General features: G+C 37.0%; 9 protein-coding genes and 3 non-coding genes across 12 annotated transcripts, besides 2 other annotated features; 6 read left to right on the top strand and 6 right to left on the bottom strand.

Annotated features, from left to right (window-relative positions):
* Window positions 1-182: 182 nt before the first annotated feature.
* On the top strand, window positions 183-6,302 carry CCH1 (calcium channel protein CCH1; the record flags this gene model as incomplete). Its single annotated transcript, NM_001181346.3, has 1 exon — window positions 183-6,302. The coding sequence occupies one exon, from the start codon at window positions 183-185 to the stop codon at window positions 6,300-6,302; it is 6,120 nt and encodes a 2,039-aa protein (NP_011733.3).
* Window positions 6,303-6,439: 137 nt separating this feature from the next.
* On the bottom strand, window positions 6,440-6,510 carry YNCG0043C. The gene has a single exon. It is a non-coding gene; the product is annotated as a tRNA-Gly (tRNA).
* Window positions 6,511-6,657: 147 nt separating this feature from the next.
* Window positions 6,658-7,027: a long terminal repeat (Ty4 LTR).
* Window positions 7,028-7,174: 147 nt separating this feature from the next.
* Window positions 7,175-7,506: a long terminal repeat (Ty1 LTR).
* Window positions 7,507-8,027: 521 nt separating this feature from the next.
* Window positions 8,028-11,282, top strand: CRM1 (exportin CRM1; the record flags this gene model as incomplete). Its single annotated transcript, NM_001181347.3, has 1 exon — window positions 8,028-11,282. One exon carries the CDS (start codon window positions 8,028-8,030, stop codon window positions 11,280-11,282), a length of 3,255 nt encoding a protein of 1,084 aa, NP_011734.3.
* Window positions 11,283-11,560: 278 nt separating this feature from the next.
* Window positions 11,561-12,370, bottom strand: MRPL9 (mitochondrial 54S ribosomal protein YmL9; the record flags this gene model as incomplete). Its single annotated transcript, NM_001181349.1, has 1 exon — window positions 11,561-12,370. The coding sequence occupies one exon, from the start codon at window positions 12,368-12,370 to the stop codon at window positions 11,561-11,563; it is 810 nt and encodes a 269-aa protein (NP_011736.1).
* Window positions 12,371-12,610: 240 nt separating this feature from the next.
* On the bottom strand, window positions 12,611-14,479 carry TOS2 (Tos2p; the record flags this gene model as incomplete). Its single annotated transcript, NM_001181350.2, has 1 exon — window positions 12,611-14,479. One exon carries the CDS (start codon window positions 14,477-14,479, stop codon window positions 12,611-12,613), a length of 1,869 nt encoding a protein of 622 aa, NP_011737.2.
* Window positions 14,480-14,945: 466 nt separating this feature from the next.
* Window positions 14,946-15,159, bottom strand: SNR7-L. Its single transcript, NR_132184.1, has one exon. It is a non-coding gene; the product is annotated as an SNR7-L (small nuclear RNA).
* Window positions 14,981-15,159, bottom strand: SNR7-S. Its single transcript, NR_132185.1, has one exon. It is a non-coding gene; the product is annotated as an SNR7-S (small nuclear RNA).
* A 250-nt stretch (window positions 15,160-15,409) lies between these two features.
* On the top strand, window positions 15,410-16,291 carry PET54 (Pet54p; the record flags this gene model as incomplete). Its single annotated transcript, NM_001181351.3, has 1 exon — window positions 15,410-16,291. One exon carries the CDS (start codon window positions 15,410-15,412, stop codon window positions 16,289-16,291), a length of 882 nt encoding a protein of 293 aa, NP_011738.3.
* Window positions 16,292-16,355: 64 nt separating this feature from the next.
* HSV2 (phosphatidylinositol-3,5-bisphosphate binding protein HSV2) lies at window positions 16,356-17,702 on the bottom strand (the record flags this gene model as incomplete). Its single annotated transcript, NM_001181352.1, has 1 exon — window positions 16,356-17,702. One exon carries the CDS (start codon window positions 17,700-17,702, stop codon window positions 16,356-16,358), a length of 1,347 nt encoding a protein of 448 aa, NP_011739.1.
* Window positions 17,703-18,292: 590 nt separating this feature from the next.
* On the top strand, window positions 18,293-20,134 carry AZR1 (azole transporter; the record flags this gene model as incomplete). The annotated part of the gene is made up of 1 exon (NM_001181353.3): window positions 18,293-20,134. One exon carries the CDS (start codon window positions 18,293-18,295, stop codon window positions 20,132-20,134), a length of 1,842 nt encoding a protein of 613 aa, NP_011740.3.
* A 497-nt stretch (window positions 20,135-20,631) lies between these two features.
* Window positions 20,632-22,506, top strand: AMA1 (Ama1p; the record flags this gene model as incomplete). Its single annotated transcript, NM_001181354.3, has 2 exons — window positions 20,632-21,814; window positions 21,908-22,506. 2 exons carry the CDS (start codon window positions 20,632-20,634, stop codon window positions 22,504-22,506), a joined length of 1,782 nt encoding a protein of 593 aa, NP_011741.5.
* Window positions 22,507-22,906: 400 nt separating this feature from the next.
* On the top strand, window positions 22,907-24,484 carry DIE2 (dolichyl-P-Glc:Glc(2)Man(9)GlcNAc(2)-PP-dolichol alpha-1,2- glucosyltransferase; the record flags this gene model as incomplete). Its single annotated transcript, NM_001181356.2, has 1 exon — window positions 22,907-24,484. The coding sequence occupies one exon, from the start codon at window positions 22,907-22,909 to the stop codon at window positions 24,482-24,484; it is 1,578 nt and encodes a 525-aa protein (NP_011743.2).
* Between the last annotated feature and the right edge of the window lie 42 nt (window positions 24,485-24,526).

The raw sequence follows: 24,526 nt of genomic DNA on the forward strand, positions 1-24,526 counted from the left end.
AGGAATTTTCATTCTTTTTGGTATTATGTTCTGGTAGGTTTTTTTCATATTCTACATTTCGGCATTCTCACTGAAAATAAATATAGATGAGATAGAAGATCATGAATCAATGGTTGGTGACAAGCTAACATAAGGAAAATCAAAATACACGGCATTACTAAATAGAATATATTGTTAGTACTATGCAGGGGAGAAAAAGGACGCTTACGGAACCATTTGAGCCAAATACCAATCCATTTGGGGACAATGCAGCAGTAATGACGGAAAATGTTGAGGATAACAGCGAAACAGATGGTAACCGTCTAGAATCAAAACCACAAGCTTTGGTCCCACCAGCTTTAAATATCGTGCCACCAGAGAGCAGCATCCACAGTACTGAAGAAAAAAAAGGTGACGAGTACAATGGAAATGATAAAGATAGCTCCTTAATCTCCAACATATTTCGTACTCGTGTCGGAAGGAGTAGTCATGAAAACTTGAGCAGGCCTAAACTCTCACTTAAAACAGCATCATTTGGTGCCGCTGAATCTTCCCGGCGTAATGTTTCACCCTCTACAAAATCTGCCAAGTCTAGTTCGCAGTATATTGATTTAAATGATGAAAGGCTACGCAGGCGTAGCTTCAGTAGTTATAGCCGATCATCTAGTAGGCGTGTTTCTAATTCACCAAGCTCAACGGATAGGCCTCCACGGTCGGCAAAGGTTTTATCGCTAATTGCCGCTGATGATATGGATGATTTTGAAGATTTGCAAAAGGGATTTAAAAGTGCAATAGACGAAGAGGGCCTGACATGGCTACCCCAATTAAAATCAGAAAAAAGCCGTCCTGTATCAGACGTTGGAGAAGATAGAGGAGAAGGAGAACAAGAATCTATACCTGACGTTCATACACCCAATGTAGGAGCAAGCGCTACTCCAGGATCAATTCATCTAACACCCGAACCCGCGCAGAATGGTTCGGTATCTGAGGGTCTAGAAGGCTCTATTAATAATTCAAGAAAGAAACCCAGTCCAAAGTTTTTTCATCATTTATCACCGCAAAAAGAAGATAAAGACCAAACAGAAGTTATTGAGTATGCTGAAGACATTCTAGATTTTGAAACCCTTCAAAGAAAACTGGAATCAAGGCCCTTTGTGCTTTATGGACATTCTCTTGGGGTTTTCTCGCCTACGAATCCGCTAAGAATAAAAATTGCTCGTTTTTTGTTGCATAGGCGGTATTCGTTACTTTACAACACTTTGTTAACATTTTATGCCATTCTCCTGGCGATAAGGACATATAACCCTCACAATGTGGTTTTTTTATACCGTTTCTCTAACTGGACCGACTATTTCATTTTTATTTTATCAGCTTGCTTTACAGGCAATGATATTGCTAAAATAATTGCGTTTGGATTTTGGGACGATTCTGAAATGTTTAAAGCCTATGGACGTGAGTATAAATCAATCTTACAGAGATCTGGAATTATGAAACTATACATATATCTGAGAGAAAAGTATGGTAGAAAGCTAATAGATTTCATTATTCCATTTAGGATCATATCGCCGGGAGAAGAGACAAAATATCAACGAAGTTCGTTGAGTACTTCCCTGACGAAACCTTATGGGGCAAAGGAAAATCAGAGGCCTTTTGGCACCCCAAGAGCCTTTGCGAGATCATCGTGGAATAGAATAGATCTGGTATCTTCTGTCAGTTTTTGGCTAGGTATGTTTTTATCCATAAAAAGTTATGATACAAAAACAGGCATAAGAATATTCAAGCCCCTTGCTATATTAAGGATTCTTCGACTTGTAAACGTGGATACTGGTATGCCCTCAATTCTAAGGGGATTGAAATATGGTATCCCACAGTTGGTAAATGTTAGTTCAATGCTAGTTTACTTTTGGATTTTCTTTGGGATTTTGGGAGTACAGATTTTTCAGGGCTCTTTTCGAAGACAATGTGTATGGTTTAACCCTGAAGATCCTACCGATACTTACCAGTACGATATGCAATTCTGTGGTGGTTACCTAGATCCAGTAACAAAACGAAAACAAAATTATATCTATGAAGACGGATCAGAAGGTTCTGTTTCAAAAGGCTTTCTTTGCCCACAATATTCGAAATGTGTTTCCAATGCCAACCCCTACAACGGCAGAATTAGTTTTGATAATATTGTTAATTCCATGGAGCTCGTTTTTGTCATTATGAGTGCGAATACTTTTACTGACTTAATGTACTATACGATGGATTCGGATGAAATGGCTGCCTGTTTGTTTTTTATTGTTTGCATCTTTGTTTTAACTATCTGGCTGCTAAATCTACTCATTGCAGTGTTGGTATCATCTTTTGAAATAGCCAATGAGGAGTACAAAAAGAAAAAGTTCATATATGGTTCTAGAAAGACAGGTTATGTTGCTCGCATAGTAACAGGCTACTGGAAATATTTTAAGCTTAAGGCGAATCAGACAAAATTCCCAAATTGGTCCCAAAAAGGACTAGCTATTTATTCCCACGTTGAGTTTATCTTTGTCATACTTATTATTTGCGATATAGGTATGCGCGCCTCTGTTAAAGTATCGACTTCGGCAAACTGTAACAATATCCTTCTAAAAACTGACAGGGGAATTTCGATTGTTCTCTTCATCGAATCACTGGCAAGGTTAGTATTATATCTGCCCAATATGTGGAAGTTTTTAACAAAACCTAGTTACGTTTACGATTTTATTATATCAATTATTACTCTGGTTATTAGTTGCCTGGCTGTTGAAGGGGTTCTAGGACATATGTATGCCTGGCTATCCATATTCCACATATCCAGATTTTACAGGGTGATTATTTCTTTCAATTTAACAAAAAAACTATGGAAACAAATATTGAGTAATGGTGTTATGATTTGGAACTTATCGTCTTTTTACTTTTTTTTCACCTTTTTGGTTGCTATAATCATGGCTGTGTATTTCGAAGGCGTGATTCCTCCAGAAGAAATGGCAGACCAGCCATTTGGAATGTATTCACTACCGAATTCATTTCTTTCTTTGTTTATAATAGGTTCAACTGAAAATTGGACGGATATCCTATATGCCCTCCAAAAACACTCACCAAACATCTCCTCAACTTTTTTTTGCTCAGTATTTTTTATTATATGGTTTCTACTATCCAACTCAGTGATCTTGAACATTTTCATTGCCCTAATATCAGAAAGCATGGAAGTGAAAGAAGAAGAAAAACGACCACAGCAAATTAAGCATTATCTTAAGTTCGTCTATCCTCAGAAAATACAAGAATATACACACGCTAGTTTGGTTGCGAGAATTCGTAAAAAATTCTTTGGAGGTCATAGGAACGAAGATACAAGAGATTTTAAGCAATTTCTTATGAGAGGAACCGCGATAATGAACATAGCGCAGAATATGGGGGAGTTGGCCGATGAATTCAAAGAGCCACCTTCAGAAAACCTATTTAAAAAGGGCTTATCAAAGCTCACAATTGGGGTTCCGTCACTAAAAAGGCTGAGAATGTTTGCTAATAATCCATTTTATAAAAATAGTGACGTTGTGTTTACAGAAACGAACGATATAAATGGGAGGACGTATATCTTGGAGTTGAATGAGTACGAGGATGAGAAGCTAGATTATTTAAAAAAGTACCCTTTATTCAATTACTCATATTATTTCTTTTCTCCTCAGCATAGATTTCGAAGGTTCTGTCAACGCTTGGTACCACCAAGCACTGGAAAAAGGACTGATGGATCACGATTTTTCGAGGATAGCACTGATCTATACAATAAAAGGAGCTATTTTCATCATATTGAAAGAGATGTATTTGTATTCATTTTCGCACTTGCCACCATTTTACTAATTGTTTGCTCATGTTATGTTACGCCTCTATATCGTATGCATCACAAGATGGGAACTTGGAATTGGTCCTCGGCGTTAGATTGCGCCTTCATTGGTGCCTTCTCAATTGAATTTATCGTGAAAACAGTAGCTGACGGATTTATATATTCTCCAAATGCTTACCTGAGGAATCCATGGAACTTTATTGATTTTTGTGTCCTAATCTCAATGTGGATTAATTTAATTGCATACCTAAAAAACAATGGAAATTTGTCTAGGATTTTCAAGGGATTGACAGCCCTGAGGGCCCTCAGATGCCTCACGATCAGTAACACAGCTCGTCAAACATTTAACCTAGTTATGTTTGATGGTTTAAATAAAATTTTTGAAGCTGGGTTGATTTCACTCAGTTTGCTATTTCCATTTACAGTTTGGGGCTTAAGCATTTTTAAAGGCCGTTTAGGTACTTGCAATGACGGAAGTTTGGGCCGTGCAGATTGTTACAATGAATATTCAAATTCCGTTTTTCAATGGGATATCATGTCTCCAAGGGTTTACCAGCAACCATATCTTCATTTGGACTCTTTCGCAAGCGCTTTTAGTTCATTATACCAAATCATTTCTTTGGAAGGATGGGTTGATTTGTTGGAAAATATGATGAATAGTTCAGGAATAGGTACACCCGCTACGGTAATGGGTTCAGCAGGGAATGCTTTATTCCTCGTTCTGTTTAATTTTTTAAGTATGGTTTTCATCCTGAACTTGTTTGTTTCATTCATTGTTAACAACCAAGCAAGGACAACAGGAAGCGCTTACTTTACCATTGAGGAAAAGGCGTGGCTGGAATCCCAGAAACTTTTATCTCAGGCCAAGCCAAAAGCTATCCCAAATTTAATTGAGTTATCAAGAGTTAGGCAATTTTTCTATCAACTTGCAGTGGAGAAAAAAAATTTCTACTACGCATCGTTTCTTCAGGTAGTACTTTATTTGCACATAATCATGCTCCTGAGTCGAAGCTACAATCCAGGAAACTTGATAGGTTATCAAGGTGTTTATTTTATGTTTTCCACTAGTGTTTTTTTAATTCAAGAGGCACTTCACATGTGCGGTGAAGGACCAAGATTATATTTTAGGCAAAAATGGAACAGCATACGACTCAGTATCATAATTATAGCCTTTATTATGAACGCTGTAGCATTCCACGTTCCAGCCTCTCACTATTGGTTCCACAATATAAAGGGGTTTTTCCTGTTAGTGATATTTTTGTTTATTATTCCTCAAAATGACACACTAACTGAACTATTAGAAACCGCAATGGCAAGCTTACCGCCTATTCTATCATTGACCTACACTTGGGGGGTTTTATTTTTAGTATATGCTATTGCTTTGAATCAAATCTTCGGCCTAACAAGGTTAGGGAGTAATACGACCGATAACATAAATTTTAGAACTGTAATCAAATCCATGATTGTTCTGTTTAGATGTAGTTTTGGTGAGGGCTGGAATTATATCATGGCCGACCTAACTGTGTCAGAACCTTATTGCTCCTCTGATGATAATTCAACCTATACGGACTGTGGATCAGAGACATATGCCTATTTGTTATTAATGTCGTGGAATATTATTTCCATGTATATTTTTGTGAATATGTTTGTTTCGTTGATTATTGGTAATTTCAGTTATGTTTACCGTAGCGGTGGATCTCGCTCTGGCATCAACAGATCGGAGATAAAAAAATACATTGAAGCTTGGTCCAAATTTGATACTGATGGAACTGGCGAGCTTGAGCTGTCCTACCTCCCAAGAATAATGCATTCATTTGACGGTCCTCTTTCATTTAAAATTTGGGAAGGTAGATTGACAATAAAAAGTCTAGTCGAGAACTACATGGAGGTTAACCCAGATGATCCATATGACGTCAAAATAGACCTGATCGGACTGAACAAAGAGCTGAATACGATTGATAAAGCAAAGATCATACAGAGGAAGTTACAGTACAGAAGATTTGTACAAAGCATTCACTATACGAATGCTTATAATGGATGTATCAGATTCTCGGATTTGTTATTACAAATACCTCTCTATACAGCTTATTCTGCAAGGGAATGTCTAGGTATTGATCAATATGTCCATCATCTATATATCCTGGGTAAAGTGGACAAGTACTTAGAAAATCAAAGAAACTTCGATGTATTGGAGATGGTGGTAACAAGATGGAAATTTCATTGCAGGATGAAACGTACCATTGAACCCGAATGGGATGTTAAAGATCCCACAGTATCGTCTCACATTTCGAATATAAACGTAAATCTGGAACCTGCTCCAGGAATTTTAGAAAGAGAACCTATTGCGACACCTAGAATGGACTACGGTGTTAACAATTTTATGTGGTCTCCGAGAATGAATCAAGACTCTACGATGGAGCCCCCGGAAGAACCAATAGATAATAATGACGATAGCGCAAATGATCTAATTGATAGATAAATTATATAAGGGCATATTTAAGAGGCTTTATAGATGTAAAAATGAACAATAAGAATAATTTAAATTTGTTTTATTGAGAGGTGATTTTCTAGAGCATGTCAAACTTTACTATTCAGGGAAAAAAGAAAAGAAAAAAATGCGCAAGCCCGGAATCGAACCGGGGGCCCAACGATGGCAACGTTGGATTTTACCACTAAACCACTTGCGCTTACTGATTATATCTTAATGGTTGAAGAGATCTGAATAAGTTTTATCTTCCTCTGGGCAAAGAATACTATACATTGCAAGAGTACCCATTAGAAGGGAATTAATTTATGCACTCTAAATCTTTTTTGATTATTCCGGATATTATTTTTGTTGATAATTAGAGGTAAAAAATAGTATTAATGAAGAAATAAGTATTGATCTTCTTATACTAAATAAGAGAGGTATATAAAACACACGCCGATTGGTCATATTAATCATGACCAATATAATAGTGATTCCGGTAGTTACTATACATTGATGTGACGACTCATATTCCTCATATATGTACCTACCATATCATGTTCAACTAATAGATTTTAAGCACAGCTTCAGTATTGTCTCAGCTTCTCGTTTAACATTCCTTCTGCAATAGGTGCAATCACACTTAAACGTATACGAGGTGTACATTAATATACGATGTAAGCATTATATTGTTACCATAGCAACTCATGTCACTATTAATTACTCTCGTTCCAACAATTTTGTATTTGAAGCTTTAACGGGTGTTAAATGCACAGCCGATACGGCTCATCCGAAAAGTAACGCCAATTATATTAACAGCTTTTCCATTTATTTAGAATGGCGATACAACGGAAACATACGAATATGATAGTACTCAATTGTTGTGTTGGAATAAAAATCCACTATCGTCTATCAACTAATAGTTATATTATCAATATATTATCATATACGGTGTTAAGATGATGACATAAGTTATGAGAAGCTGTCATCGATGTTAGAGGAAGCTGAAGTGCAAGGATTGATAATATAATAGGATAATGAAACATATAAAACGGAATGAGGAATAATCGTAATATTAGTATGTAGAAATATAGATTCCATTTTGAGGATTCCTATATCCTCGAGGAGAACTTCTAGTATATTCTGTATACCTAATATTATAGCCTTTATCAACAATGGAATCCCAACAATTATCTCATCATTTACCCATTTCTCATGTTGTGTACACATTATATACCTCCCAGTTACTGTCAATCCTCTCCTCTTATATCGTTTCAATACAAATAATATATTATGAAGGGCAATATTACATCATTACCCGGAGATATATACTATTTGGAATGATCTTTCTTTATAAGAAAAAAAAAGAATTTCGCAGATTTCCCTGGCTTTCCTTATTCTTCCTACGTTAGCATTATTATGAATTATCGCTAATAGCAAAGGCAAAAAAGATTATCAACTGCAGGATATTCGGTCACAACTTTGACATAGATCTTGAGAACCTCAACACTATTCATTTCTCTGGCCTGATTATTTTAAGTAAAGTCAATCATTGTTAAGTTTTCTTTTGTTCTTTTCTATCATTCTCGCTCTTTCAATTACTTACACCTACAATAATAGACGTTGACCTGTGAAAGGCAAGAAACTTAACTAATAGTATAATTAAGAAGAAGTTAACATTTTACTCTACATTATTGAAACCGCTCACTGACTTCAAAAATAGGATAAAAACATAATATGGAAGGAATTTTGGATTTTTCTAACGACTTAGATATCGCTCTATTAGATCAGGTGGTATCTACATTCTATCAAGGTTCAGGTGTTCAGCAAAAGCAAGCCCAAGAGATTTTGACTAAATTTCAAGATAATCCAGACGCTTGGCAAAAAGCTGACCAAATTCTTCAATTCTCAACTAACCCTCAATCAAAATTTATTGCCCTTTCCATCCTTGATAAATTAATTACTAGAAAATGGAAATTGTTGCCGAATGATCATAGAATTGGAATTAGGAACTTCGTTGTTGGTATGATTATCTCCATGTGCCAAGACGATGAAGTATTTAAAACACAAAAGAACCTGATCAATAAGTCGGACTTGACTTTGGTCCAAATTTTAAAGCAGGAATGGCCTCAGAATTGGCCTGAATTTATCCCAGAACTAATCGGCAGTTCAAGTTCCTCTGTTAATGTTTGTGAAAATAACATGATCGTTTTGAAACTGCTATCCGAAGAAGTCTTCGATTTCTCTGCGGAACAAATGACACAAGCTAAAGCTTTACATTTGAAAAATTCCATGTCAAAAGAATTTGAACAGATTTTTAAATTATGTTTTCAAGTTTTGGAACAAGGTTCTTCAAGCTCTCTAATAGTGGCAACCTTAGAATCTTTACTGAGATATTTACATTGGATTCCTTATCGTTATATTTATGAAACCAATATTTTGGAATTATTAAGCACCAAATTCATGACATCGCCTGATACAAGAGCCATCACATTGAAATGTTTGACTGAGGTTTCAAATCTAAAAATTCCACAAGATAATGATTTGATAAAAAGACAAACTGTACTTTTTTTCCAAAATACTCTACAACAAATTGCCACAAGTGTGATGCCCGTGACTGCCGATCTGAAAGCCACTTATGCAAATGCTAACGGTAATGATCAATCTTTCTTACAAGATTTAGCAATGTTTCTAACTACATATCTCGCTCGTAATAGGGCCCTTCTAGAGAGTGATGAATCGTTAAGAGAGTTGTTGTTGAATGCGCACCAATACTTAATTCAATTATCCAAAATCGAAGAAAGAGAACTATTTAAGACGACATTGGATTACTGGCATAATTTAGTAGCAGATTTGTTTTATGAGGTTCAGCGTTTGCCTGCTACCGAAATGAGCCCATTGATACAGTTATCAGTCGGTTCACAAGCTATCTCAACTGGATCTGGCGCCCTAAATCCGGAATATATGAAAAGATTTCCATTAAAAAAACATATTTACGAAGAAATTTGTTCACAGTTGAGATTGGTCATTATTGAAAATATGGTTAGACCAGAAGAAGTCCTTGTGGTTGAAAATGATGAAGGAGAAATTGTTAGAGAGTTCGTTAAAGAATCAGACACTATCCAATTATACAAATCAGAAAGAGAGGTTCTTGTATATTTGACCCATTTGAATGTTATCGATACAGAAGAAATCATGATCAGTAAATTGGCAAGGCAAATCGATGGTTCCGAATGGTCATGGCATAATATCAACACTTTATCTTGGGCTATTGGTTCCATATCTGGTACAATGAGCGAAGATACTGAAAAAAGGTTTGTAGTTACTGTTATTAAAGATTTACTAGATTTAACGGTCAAGAAAAGGGGTAAAGATAATAAAGCTGTTGTTGCATCGGATATTATGTACGTCGTGGGCCAATATCCTAGATTTTTGAAGGCTCACTGGAATTTTCTAAGAACAGTTATTTTGAAACTTTTTGAATTTATGCATGAAACTCATGAGGGTGTTCAGGATATGGCATGTGACACATTCATTAAGATTGTTCAAAAATGTAAATATCATTTTGTTATTCAACAACCCCGTGAGTCTGAGCCTTTCATCCAAACAATAATTAGGGATATTCAAAAGACAACTGCTGACCTACAGCCGCAACAGGTCCATACATTTTACAAGGCTTGTGGTATTATTATTTCTGAAGAAAGAAGCGTAGCGGAGAGAAATAGATTATTAAGTGATTTGATGCAACTGCCAAATATGGCTTGGGACACTATAGTGGAACAATCCACTGCTAACCCAACATTGTTGTTAGATTCTGAAACTGTCAAAATTATTGCGAATATTATAAAAACCAATGTAGCTGTCTGCACCTCAATGGGAGCAGATTTCTATCCACAGTTGGGTCACATCTATTACAATATGCTTCAGCTATACAGAGCTGTTTCTTCGATGATTTCTGCTCAAGTTGCCGCAGAAGGTCTAATTGCTACGAAGACACCAAAGGTTCGTGGTTTGAGAACCATCAAAAAAGAGATTCTGAAGCTTGTTGAGACCTATATATCCAAGGCGAGAAATTTGGATGATGTCGTTAAAGTGTTAGTTGAGCCATTATTGAACGCTGTACTTGAAGACTATATGAACAACGTTCCTGATGCAAGGGACGCCGAAGTGCTAAATTGTATGACAACAGTAGTAGAAAAGGTTGGTCATATGATCCCACAAGGTGTTATTTTAATTTTACAGAGTGTATTTGAATGCACTTTGGACATGATTAACAAAGACTTCACAGAATATCCAGAGCATCGTGTAGAATTTTACAAGTTATTGAAGGTCATCAATGAGAAATCATTTGCTGCATTTTTGGAACTACCTCCGGCTGCCTTTAAATTGTTTGTTGACGCTATTTGTTGGGCGTTCAAACATAACAATAGAGATGTCGAAGTTAATGGTCTACAGATTGCATTAGACCTAGTGAAAAACATTGAAAGAATGGGAAATGTCCCATTTGCAAATGAGTTCCACAAGAATTATTTTTTCATTTTTGTCAGTGAAACGTTTTTTGTTTTAACCGATTCCGACCACAAATCCGGTTTTTCTAAGCAAGCTTTGTTACTAATGAAGTTGATTTCTTTGGTTTATGATAACAAGATTTCGGTACCATTATATCAAGAAGCTGAGGTACCACAAGGAACTTCAAATCAAGTCTACTTAAGCCAATATTTGGCTAATATGTTAAGTAATGCATTCCCCCATTTAACATCCGAACAAATCGCAAGTTTTCTCTCTGCATTAACTAAACAATACAAAGACTTAGTGGTCTTCAAAGGCACTTTGAGGGACTTTTTGGTGCAAATCAAAGAAGTCGGAGGTGATCCAACAGATTATTTGTTTGCTGAAGATAAAGAGAATGCATTAATGGAACAGAATAGACTAGAGAGGGAAAAAGCTGCCAAGATTGGTGGGTTATTAAAACCTTCCGAACTTGATGATTAGAGGCGGTGGCGTATCATTCTTTAAATTTCCAATATTTTTTCCCTTTTATTAACTAGTCTCTAATTTATAACCACGGGGTTTTCATTTCTTTTTCACTTCATATTGTATGTAAATTGGTTCTTCAAAGTTCCAATACTCTAATATAGTACTAAATACTATTTAGCCAACTTCATGGAAAAGTAAAGAATATTATTTGAAGATTCTTAAGTGATTACCCATTTTATTGTTATTATTGATGTATGTACATGATTGTAGTAAAATACTTATACGCCTTATGCTCAAGTTTTTTTGATTGCATCTTGAATTTTAACGAAACTGTTTTTGGGCCCAGCCACAGAGCCTTTAACCCAAATAACATTATTTTCATCGTCGACTTTCAAAACTTTAACATTTTGGATAGTAACATGCTCGTTTCCCATATGACCAGGCATCTTTCTTCCTGGCAGTACCCTACCTGGGTCTTGGTTTTGACCATAAGAACCACCGTGTCTATGCATAATAGATGTACCATGAGATGCTCTCAAACCCTTGAATCCATACCTTTTCATCACACCAGTAAAACCTTTGCCTTTGCTGACTGATCTGACGTCAACATATTGGCCTTCTTTGAAAAAAGAGGGTTTCAATAATGTGCCAGGTGGTATTAATCCCTTTTCATCTTTAACTCGGAATTCGGCCACATGCTCTTTTGGGTTAACAACTTTAGAAGCGAAATGACCAAGCATTTGTCTGCTAACTTTAGACAAATGCCTTGATCCGTACCCTACTTGACACGCGAAGTACCCATTGACCTCCGAAGTTCTATGCATTATTACTTCAACATTATTAACTTCTAATATAGTAGCGGCGCTTCTTTCACCAGTAGATTTATCAAAATAAGGCATCATTCCCTTCTTACGAGTAATTAAACCGCATCTTTTTGGTAGCCATTTTCTCGCATTTGCCAGTTCAGGTGAGTGATTAATCGCTGGAGCCTCGGTTGTTATACTGTTAGCAATACTAGGAGCCACTAGAAAAGGCCGAGTAGAAGAATATCTAACATGAAGTTTTGATATGCTAAATATTGATCCCTGTAGGAACTTCGACATGGCTATATTTGTTCTCTCTTGCTTTCAAAGAGTTGCCCTTTCTCGTCCCAGTTGTCAATTTATCGTCCATATATTTTTCAATAAAGTTCGTTTGACAAGGGATTACCCGAAAACAAATATCTCGCGACTGTAATAGGAGAAATGGCATTAGCATTTCAATTAAGGAAAGAAGAGGATCATCGAGAAACGAATTTATGGTGCTTATTTACTGTTACAACATTTCATGATTTTGAATTTTATTTATACATGTACATTCTCGTACGGTGTTATTTCGTAATTATGGGATGTGCCCAGTTGCTTCCTTAAGTCTTCCGTAGAAGCTTTAAAAGGTAAGATTTCCCCCACACTAGGAGGCTGCAAGATGTCAGTGTCATCCAATAACCCACTAACACGGAAATTTATTGCATTTGACAACGTTGACGGCGGTTGTGATAAAGAAGATGATGTTGTAGTGGATGAGTTACCAGGGAGATATTGGGCCTTTATTAAATTTCTTAAAGATCCTGCAGGCTTATAGCGAGGTTTCATAGAAAGTTCTGATGGGTTGGTCATAACAACACTTTGTCTAAGCTGATATGGAAGGGGCGTACAAAATTGCTTTGTCAAAGATGTTGACGGTATTTTCGTAGGCGAACTGTAAAACATTTCAGGATGATCCATTGGATTCAACGCTGTCCCATTAAGCCTAGCTGTAGGTACATGTTTTAGTGTTTTTGGAGGTTTAGGCCTTCCTTTGAATGACGTCAAGGAATGCGAAGAGGTGGAATAAATGAATTGGGTAGGCGTGGGCAAATCTCCGATGTTCTCATAATTTTGAGGATGTTCTAACGGGAGGGGATAATTATAGTAGTAATTGTCATCATTGCTCTGGTTGCAGTGATCTATAAAATATGTAGAATATTGCTGAGCAGAAGTAAGATTTGACTGACCCGAACCCTCCGAAAGGGCCCGTACGGGAGCCTTTGCAGAGTGAATATGGTCCTTAGCGACCGTGTCAGAATATATTGATGAGGTAATTCTCGTTGAAAGACCATTCGGTGGTGGGAATGTAAGAGATAGAGACGATTCGGGAATCACTTTTTCTCTGGTTGCTACTTCTGAATATACTGACGATGCAATGTTTTTATTCTCTTGTGGTGCCGGCACTTGCAGATAATCAGTTGCATCTTCATATTCCTCATTGGCGCTGGAACTGGAATCAATTTCTTGGACAGTTGTACTTCCGAAGTGACTCTGTTCAATTAATGTAGTATCATTTGGATTGTCTTGAGAGCTCATATTTACACTTTTTCTTGTAGCGATGTTTAATTTAGAGTCACGCCGTATCGAAGAAGTTACAGAGGATCGTATCGTGCTATTACTTTTCTCAAAATAAATGTTATAAATGCTTCTTATTCTGTCAATATTTTCTTCCTCCTCTCTCGAACACTGAGGCTCGAGCCCGCTACGACTCGTATAATTCGATTTAAGTCGATTATCGTTGTTATGGCTGGACTTTTCATTTACATCAGGATTTGACGTACTATCACATCTTTGATCACAGTCTTGCCCAGTATTTGAGTGTTGTGGTGAAACAATCAGCTCAGAATTCTCTAACGATTCGAAAGAAATCTTATTCGAAAGGTCAATGTGCTTGGAGGGGACCGATAACTTGCTGTTATTCTGCGAAGCCAGTGAAGCAATATTATAAGCGGAGGGTGCATGCTCATTGATACGCCTCACATAATCTTTGAAAGATTGTGAGTTTTCGATTGACGGTTGCAAAAAATCGTCATAACCACCATAAATAAACCTCTTTTCTGTGGCATTGCTGTCTGAGTTTGCAGAATTCATAGAAGAATCCATCTTCGGTAAATAGTATAAATCGCCCTCAAAATTTGGGTCAAAATCCTGCATAGAAGGTTCTTTTTTGCATCTCCTATATACTACTATTAAAACGACGGATAGTACTATAATAATAGCACCAATGGGAACAGCAACGGCCACTGCAACAGTGACGTTAGATGAATCGGTTCTTTTCTGAAGAAATGTCAGTGATACGCGAGATTTGTCTGGTATAGCCTCTCTTTTTTGGCAAGAATTTTCTTTATAGCGGTAGTGACTAAACATGGACGCTTTATAGCATCTAAAGTAGGGGAAGCACTATTTCTCACTTGCAGTTACTATGAAGTATATTTCGATCGCACAAGTTGCTTTACTATGCTATTGCAGCCTAAGATAAAGGCAACAACCGATGAAACAAGAGTAAAGGGTATACTCTTTTATGCAAATGCTCCTTTACGCGACTGGTCATTATTGAACATCGAACACTTTCGAATAGTTTAGTCTCAAATGTATCGAACGCGAAACTTTAAAAGCGCATTCTTGTTCTTTTTTCGCGACTTGCTCCTGTGATCGTCTTATTTCTGCTCCATATTATCTATTCTTTACTTAAAGCTTCCTAAAAATGCAGTCAGGATAAAAGCAAATGCTTCAATGGAGTTAATATATATACCGAAACAAGAAAATGAGTTCTATATATTTGTTCCATGGACTCATGAATCAAATTTGTAGAAAAATAAAATAGAAAAGATAAACGCCCTCCTTACTCATTGAGAAAAAGGGCAGAAAAGTTCCAAAAAATATGGCAAGCCCACAGTAACGGACAGCTTTACCTGTTTCTATGGAGACAACACCCGGATGGTTCTGGTAAAAGGCAAGAACCATGTTCGTTATAAGTTCTATAGGCAATAAAAGGCCCACAGTTCTTGATGTTGACCTCCCTCCGCCATTGATCTGTAAAGCTGCTTGCAGGTTTTAAAACAAAAAGAAAGAAAAGTATTTTAAAATATATAGGAGGAAAGAAACATTTAACAAAAAGTCTTACTATGCGCTTTTTATACTGAGCACTCCGTTTCTACAAAATTTTCAATTTTTTTTTTCATATTCGTTAATCGTGATGAGAATACTAACACCACGAACTCAAATAGGAAGTTAACAATTTAGGGTAGGAGTGCCAGACTCTACCCATTATCCCTTTGTCATCGATGTAAAGCAGATATGAAGGCTTCTAGTAAAGCTATTAAATTAGTACTGGACCATCTGAAGTCCACGGGAAGAGTTCTTGGCTCCGTAGAGTCAGGAAATTCAGCAACAATAAGTGAGAAAACGGCATCTGTTAATAAGCAGCAGCAGTTGCAGGAAAAGAAACCTTCTGTCCTACAATATAGAAGCTACAATCCATATTTAGTTAAGGAGGATTTCCTGTCAATTCTGCCAGAAAATTTGTATAAAAAGAGGGGACAATTTACAAATGAGCTTGACTTTCAGTTGATGAAAGTCAGGGACCCTAAATACTTCCAGTTCAAGGATCAGTATTACTTGTTTTTTAATGATTATAACTCGCTTACTGAGTATATCAAATTAACAAAACACTCGCGAATAAACAAGATCAGGGTGAAAATGACGCCATTGGCGCAACCCTTGCCAACCCTGTTAACAAAATTACAAAGATATTCAAAAAATCTATATAACGCATTCCGATCATCTGAGCAATATTTTGAGGGACTAAACGAAAAAGTCGATGTTAGTGGAGAGTTCACTACCAATCAGTTACGGAGTATCCTTGATTCGGTGGAAGAAATAGAAAATAAGTCCGTATTAGTCTGGAATATACCCACTAAATTACGGTCGCACGATATATTGAATTATTTTTGGTTTTACAACATAAGGTCTAGCTTCAAGATATACTGGGATGATGAAATGAAAAGAAATCTACGATTTATATCTTTCGAAAACTCGCATGACGCCTACCGCTTTAAAAGAAACTATCATGGATTATTGGCTAAAGAGCTATTGACCCTGTCAGAAAAGGGAGATGCAGCTGACTATTCGCTCGAAATGGACGATTCCAAAATATTAATTGAACATCTTAGTGAATGAATAACTTGAATCTTGTACGTAAATGCACACTTTCTCTATACATATATATATATTTATATTCATGTTAAAGCTCTCTCCATGATTCTCTCACCAACTCCCATCTGGTGGGCTCACCCGCTGATTTCGTATCTTCGTTCCTCAAGCTTTCATTCAATGAATAATGCGTTTTCGATGAATCTTGTTGTTCCTTCTCCAAAATAACAAATTTCTCCCATATCCCAGAATTTTGCCACACCAGAACCAACGAATCGTCTTGTTCTCTATTATTAGAGTCTTGACACCAGCCAATTCTACATCTGTCTTTATAGAACTCGTTATCGTGAGTTACATCACCACTGTTGTCATTTCTGTGAGCGTCAAAGATTGGGTTCTTTAAGTGAGCATTGCATATCGACCACACAGAGTCCAAATACTTGGGCCTCCATAGGCCCTTCGGTATATAATTTTTCAAGGGATGGCTCGAACCATTGGCACGAGAGTGGTCTGGTGTATTCGTTTCTGTATTGGTTGTTTCAAAAATTTGGAAAATATGCAATGTTTGCTTATTTGACAATACGGCCAACTTACTACCATTGGGGCTGAAACTCATCTCGTAAATATCCGCCTTGTCCACCCCTCTTCTAAATTCTTTGATTAAAGTACCGTTATGCGTACTGAAGATTCTTATAAGTGTACCCTGGACGGAACATGTTGCTACCATGGTGCCTTGACGGTTCAGTCTAACCAGTTTGATGGGATTTTTATGTGCTTTAATGATGGAAGTGGGCAAAAGCGCTGATTCCTTCGGGTTTTGTGAATTATATTTTATTTGTGATAGGTCGGCTACTTGAATTTGGCCTACGCATTTATTCGATGGGAATGCAATGATTTCTAAGATTTTAGACTGTGACTGCGATGCTTGCGACTGGAGATGTTTGCTGCTACAAACGACATAGTCCACTGATCCATTGGGAGGGATATCCAAAATAGGACAAATTCTTTGAGGATTGGTTTGAAATTGGAAGATCTCTATTGTGTTCTCCAGGACTACCACAATATGAATCCTAGATAAAAACACGTCTTTAATGGAAGACATAAACTTCAAAGTAATCGTTTCCTTTTGCAAAAGATCATCCCAGATGATCAGTTTATTTAGAGCATGCCTTGGTCGTTTACCACCTCCGACTAGTGCGATGTAATTCGTACGATAAAGCATCCTGGTATAGCCAATCCCAGTGCCCCTGGATTGGTTGGTCGCAGACTCTTTAAATGTTTTCGATAGCTTACTAGTCAATGGATCTGTATTGAAAATACGAAATCCATTCTCTAACGCCACGCTGAAACACGAATCATCTTGGTTAAACGAAACGCTCAAAAATTTTGGTTTCCTCCTGTTGTTGACTGCCTCCCTTATAGGTCGACGAACATCCATCTGCTAGTTATGTATGCTTATAGTTGTCCTCTAATAATCGCTGCCTTTCCAGATCTTCTGGTTTCTCTTCCCTTTAACAATAGCCCCCGCAGTACGTATTACTAAGGTAAATAAATATAACCGGCTTTACAAGCCAGAAAGCCGTGATCACGTGATTATCAATTTCTTTATTTCATTTCGCTCAGATACTGCCAAAAGCCCCTGATCTTGAACACAAAGGTAAACAACGTTAATATGAACCTGGCTATCATCATTAGGATAGGCTCATTTTCTCTTTTTAACTCAGGCCCCTTTCTTGCACTGTTACCATAGGATCTTACCAATTTGCATTATTTCCGCCAACTAGCGGATATCCGCTGTATTTCCGCGCTTCTATATGCTATGGCTGGAAATACAATAAAAAGTGTCAAGCAGAACCACTACATTAATTTAAAGAAAAATGTCTTATATCAAAGAATCGGCACTGTATCAATTGATTATATATAATGCTAGAGTTTCCGTACCCTCTTGCAACGTCCTTTAAATCTTGTATCTTTTCTTCTACAATTGTAGTAACACCACGTCTACATTAGTATCTAAATTGCAGCCCAATGAAAGGCGAACCTAAGACTTACAGCATGAGCGACCTCTCATACTACGGTGAGAAAGCACAACAACAGAACGAGAAACAGCAAAAACAATATGTTGTGAGACGAAATTCTACGCAGTCAACATCAAAACAAAACGTGAGCGTGGTGCTCGAGGACAACGCCAGCGAAAGTAATGAACTACCTAAAGGGTTTATCTTGTACGCATCTTTGATAGCATTGGCTTTGTCGCTGTTTCTGGCAGCCTTGGATATCATGATAGTTTCTACAATCATTGAAGAAGTAGCTAAACAGTTTGGATCGTACTCTGAGATCGGGTGGTTATTTACCGGGTATAGCTTACCAAACGCTCTGTTGGCGTTGATATGGGGAAGAATTGCCACACCTATCGGATTCAAGGAGACCATGCTATTTGCTATTGTCATTTTTGAAATCGGGTCGCTGATCTCTGCTTTAGCAAATTCAATGAGTATGCTCATTGGTGGTAGAGTTATTGCTGGAGTCGGCGGTTGTGGTATTCAAAGTTTATCGTTCGTCATTGGTTCAACCCTGGTAGAGGAGTCGCAGAGAGGCATACTAATTGCTGTTTTGAGTTGTTCGTTTGCTATTGCATCTGTTGTTGGGCCTTTCCTTGGAGGAGTTTTCACCTCCAGCGTCACATGGAGATGGTGCTTCTATGTTAATTTACCGATCGGTGGCCTAGCATTTTTCTTATTCCTGTTCTTTTATAACCCAGGTTTAAGTACATTTCAAGAGACAATGGATAACATCCGCAAATTTCCATCACAGTTTATCGAAATTGTTCGGAATGTAGCATATCATTTATTGAAAATCAAAGGGTTTAGCAAACTTAATGGGTGGAGAAAGCCGTTCATGGAATTGATTTTCATGTATGATATTATCGAGTTTGTGTTTTGTTCAGCTGGATTCACATGTATTCTATTGGCTTTCACATTTGGCGGTAACCGGTATGCTTGGAACTCTGCATCCATCATTATTCTTTTCATCATCGGTATAGTCCTGGTAGTGTTAGCAGGTATCTATGATTTCCTTGTCTTCCCCAAATTTAATATAGTGAAAGCAACACCACATTACCAACCATTAATGTCATGGACAAATATCAAGAAACCAGGTATTTTCACGGTTAATATAGCCTTGTTTCTCACTTGTGCAGGATATATCAGTCAGTTTACGTATATTGTGCAATACTTCCAATTAATTTACAATGATTCCGCCTGGAGAGCCGCTGTACACCTGGTTGCTTGCATTATTTCTACAGTCGTTACAGCAATACTTTGCGGTGCTATCACCGACAAAACCCGCCAAATCAAACCGATTATTGTTATTTCAAGCATTTTTGGTGTTGTTGGTGCGGGTATATTAACCCTATTGAACAATAATGCCAATAACTCTGCTCACATCGGCCTTTTGATATTACCTGGCGTTGCTTTCGGTGGTTTGGCACAAAGTTCCATGCTCGCTTCTCAAATTCAGTTAGACAAGAAGAGCCCAACTTTTCGATCAGATTTTGTCTCTATTACCACTTTTAACACATTTTGCAAAAATCTAGGTCAAGCACTGGGAGGTGTCATCTCTAACACTGTTTTCAGTGCTGCTGCTATCAAGAAATTAACCAAGGCTAATATTCAGCTCCCAGATGGTACCACGGTAGACAATCTGGTAATCTATAGGCAGACCAATTTCGATGGCTCTCATTCCAAATTGGGCAATATAATTTCTGAATCTCTCACTGACGTCTTTTACATGGCATTAGGATTTTATGCATTATCTCTCATTTTTGCTGTTTTTGCTTCAAATAAGAAAGTCACAGCAAGCCTGAGATAAGTTAAGCACGATTTAGAAGGTGGCGAGCCTCAAAGTGTAAAGCTGCAGAAAAAATAAACATGACTTTTAGTAATTGGCTGTTTAGCTTGCTGAATTGTGTACCACAACTAACGATAACAGTAAGAGGGTAATCCGAGACAGTATGAGTACAGCTATTAAATAGTTAATTTAGATTTTTATACTGGTATGATAAACGACGTTCATATAGCAAGAGCGTCAATGCCTCTATGTCACCTTCAATAGAAGTTTCCCTTTTTATTTCGACTTTTGTTTTTGTATTTTTCGGCGTCTGCCTTGTTCCATTTTTAAGGCGCCAAAAATAAAATAAAATGATGAACGATTAGTACTCAAAGAACACTTTAATCCTTGGAAACAAAAAAATAAAAAATCAAAAGTTGAAGGAAGGTCAAATTTTCTTCCTCCAACGATAATAATACTTGCTTATATAACTCTTTTAAAGTTTTACAAAACTTTGGATCAGAAAAAAAGAAAAAAATATGGCTACTCCCCATTTATATCACAGATATAACTCCAAAAGCTCTAACAAAAATATCAATTCGAGCGGAAATTCTACAGAGGTTGACCGTTTCATTCCAAAATCAGTTTCGAGAAATGCTTATAAGTCTATTCCAATGTTAAATGGGTTTGACATAAGTTACTCAGAACTTTGCGAGAAATCTCCTTCACCTGAGCGGCTATCATCCCCTGAATTCTTTAACGAACTGCGAAACACCGGGCATTACGAATCAATCAGTACAACAAATGAGTTTTCCATGTCAAGTATCTCTAGCTCTTCTGAGAGTCAAGTTACCAGAAGTGGAAGTGCAAGAGCTTCAAGAAACGATTATTCAAAATTAACTAAAGAGCAAAAGGACCATAGAAAGAATATTGCACATTCTCTTGGTTTTCAATTGCCCGACCGTGTCTTTACGTTTGAGACCACAAGTGCTGAAATTCTGGAAAAGAATAAAGCCATCAAAAATTGCTTTGGACCAGGAAGTTGCGCCGAAATAAGATCAACCTTTGACTTTAGTACACTCTCGCCCGATGTTGCCCGTTATTATATCGCTAATTCTAACGCAAGATCAGCTTCCCCACAAAGACAAATCCAAAGACCTGCTAAACGAGTAAAGTCACATATTCCATACCGTGTATTGGATGCACCTTGCCTGAGAAATGATTTTTATTCGAACTTAATTTCTTGGTCAAGAACCACAAACAACGTTTTGGTGGGACTGGGTTGCTCCGTATACATCTGGTCTGAGAAAGAAGGAGCGGTATCTATATTGGACCATCAATACTTAAGTGAAAAGAGGGATTTAGTGACATGCGTCTCATTCTGTCCTTACAATACTTATTTTATTGTTGGTACAAAATTTGGCCGTATTCTTCTTTATGATCAAAAAGAATTTTTTCATTCCAGCAACACAAACGAAAAGGAACCAGTATTTGTTTTCCAAACTGAATCCTTCAAAGGAATATGTTGCCTAGAATGGTTCAAACCAGGTGAAATTTGCAAATTTTATGTTGGAGAGGAAAATGGCAATGTGAGCCTCTTTGAAATAAAGAGTTTGCATTTCCCCATAAAAAACTGGAGTAAAAGACAAAAACTCGAAGATGAAAATTTAATAGGATTGAAACTTCATTCCACTTATCAAGCTCAGGCACAGCAAGTCTGTGGTACGTTATTAAGAGCTTATGCTTTCACATACCCTTTTCTGGTATAGCGCTTATTTTTTCATTATGAAAAATACTAACAAATATTTTCTACAGGTATTTCTCTGAATGAACATGCAAACCTGCTTGCAGTCGGCGGCAATGATAATTCTTGTAGCTTATGGGATATTTCCGACTTGGATAAACCTATTAAAAAGTTTGTTCTTCCACATAAAGCGGCTGTGAAGGCCATTGCCTTTTGTCCTTGGTCGAAGTCTTTGTTGGCTACGGGTGGTGGAAGCAAAGACAGATGTATTAAGTTTTGGCATACATCGACAGGCACATTGTTGGATGAGATTTGCACCTCGGGACAGGTGACGTCTTTGATATGGTCGTTGAGACATAAACAGATTGTTGCTACTTTTGGATTCGGTGATACCAAGAATCCTGTATTAATAACACTATACTCATATCCAAAATTATCAAAACTACTCGAAGTTAGGTCGCCCAACCCTTTGCGTGTACTGAGCGCAGTAATCTCTCCAAGTTCCATGGCAATTTGCGTTGCCACTAACGATGAAACGATAAGATTTTATGAACTGTGGAACGATAAGGAGGAAATAATTAATGAAATTCAAGAGAGTGGGATTTATGGATCTAATATTATAGAATATATGGAGGGTATCGAAACAACACATAACAAAAGAATAAGGTAATATAAAAAAAGGATATTCATTGCACGCACAAACCAAATACTTCAAATAGCAAACTAACAGTAAGAATATATAAAACTATACATACGTATACATAAAAAAATAATAGGGAAAAAAAAAGGAAACCATATGAGTTTGAATGAGGCGACGTGCCATATTAAACAATTATATTTTAACACTTCCGCACTGCACCTATTTAGTTGGCTGATTTGTGACGTTTTTAATTCCGATCGGCCTGAAACAGCGAAGGGTCCTGGAAAATTAAGATAATAAAACGAAATGAAACCCAGCAACGTTAGATGATGCTCAAAAAAATATAGAGACAGAGAAAAACCAGAATACAAAGAGCTGTTTAAGTGGTCAATATCCCAGGTACACCGAGCCCAGTCACATCGAACTTATAATGGATGCAAAGAAAAATACTGGTGAAGCCAATAATGATGTATTGGAAGAGGAAGCAGCGATTCAGTTGATTGCACCAGGTATAGCGAGAAACTTAACACAAGAAGTCATTACCGGTATCTTCTGTAATGTAGTAATATATCCTCTTCTTCTAATATATTTTGTCTTAACTTTCCGTTACATGACTACAAATATTGTACCTTATGAATTTATAGATGAAAAGTTTCACGTTGGCCAAACTTTGACCTATTTAAAAGGTAAATGGACTCAATGGGACCCTAAAATAACAACCCCCCCTGGAATCTATATTTTGGGTTTAATTAATTATTATTGTATAAAGCCCATATTCAAGTCGTGGAGCACACTAACCATACTAAGATTAGTTAATTTACTTGGAGGGATTATCGTTTTCCCCATTTTAGTACTCAGGCCAATATTCCTTTTTAATGCCTTAGGTTTTTGGCCCGTTTCATTAATGAGCTTCCCATTGATGACAACTTATTATTACTTATTTTACACCGATGTGTGGTCTACAATTCTGATATTGCAATCACTCAGCTGCGTGTTAACATTACCGTTTGGCCCCGTGAAGAGTATATGGTTGAGTGCTTTTTTTGCTGGTGTAAGCTGTCTCTTCAGACAAACGAATATCATTTGGACGGGATTTATAATGATTCTTGCTGTTGAACGCCCAGCCATTTTACAAAAACAGTTCAACACGCATACGTTCAATAACTATTTGAAATTATTCATTCATGCTATTGACGATTTCTCCAACCTTGTTCTGCCCTATATGATAAATTTTGTTTTGTTCTTCATTTATCTGATTTGGAACAGATCCATAACACTAGGTGATAAGTCCAGCCACTCAGCAGGCCTGCATATAGTACAAATATTCTATTGTTTCACATTCATCACCGTTTTCAGTTTACCTATATGGATATCTCGTAATTTTATGAAGTTGTACAAATTAAGAATAAAACGGAAGCCAGTACAAACTTTTTTTGAATTTATTGGTATTATGCTAATCATAAGATACTTTACAAAAGTTCACCCATTTTTGTTAGCAGATAATAGACACTACACGTTCTACCTCTTCAGAAGATTGATAGGCAACAAAAGTAGACTAATCAAGTACTTTTTTATGACACCAATCTATCATTTCTCCACTTTCGCATACCTTGAAGTGATGAGACCCAACCAGCTCACCTTTCACCCCATCACTCCACTCCCCATCAAAGAACCTGTACATTTACCCATACAACTGACACATGTATCGTGGACGGCCTTAATAACGTGCACCATGGTAACTATCGTTCCATCACCCTTATTCGAACCTCGTTACTATATATTGCCCTATTTCTTTTGGAGAATATTTATTACCTGCAGCTGCGAACCTTTGATAAAGGATTTAAAACCTGCTAAAGAAGGCGAAAACCCAATTACCATAAGCAGTACGAAAAGACTGTTCATGGAATTTTTATGGTTCATGCTCTTCAATGTCGTTACTTTAGTTATCTTTTCCAAGGTCTCATTTCCTTGGACCACTGAGCCCTATTTGCAAAGAATAATATGGTGAACAGAATTGATTATAGTTGCAAAAAGACGTTCTATAAATGTT

Source organism: Saccharomyces cerevisiae, chromosome VII, assembly GCF_000146045.2.
Source record: "Saccharomyces cerevisiae S288C chromosome VII, complete sequence".
Taxonomy (NCBI): domain Eukaryota; kingdom Fungi; phylum Ascomycota; class Saccharomycetes; order Saccharomycetales; family Saccharomycetaceae; genus Saccharomyces; species Saccharomyces cerevisiae.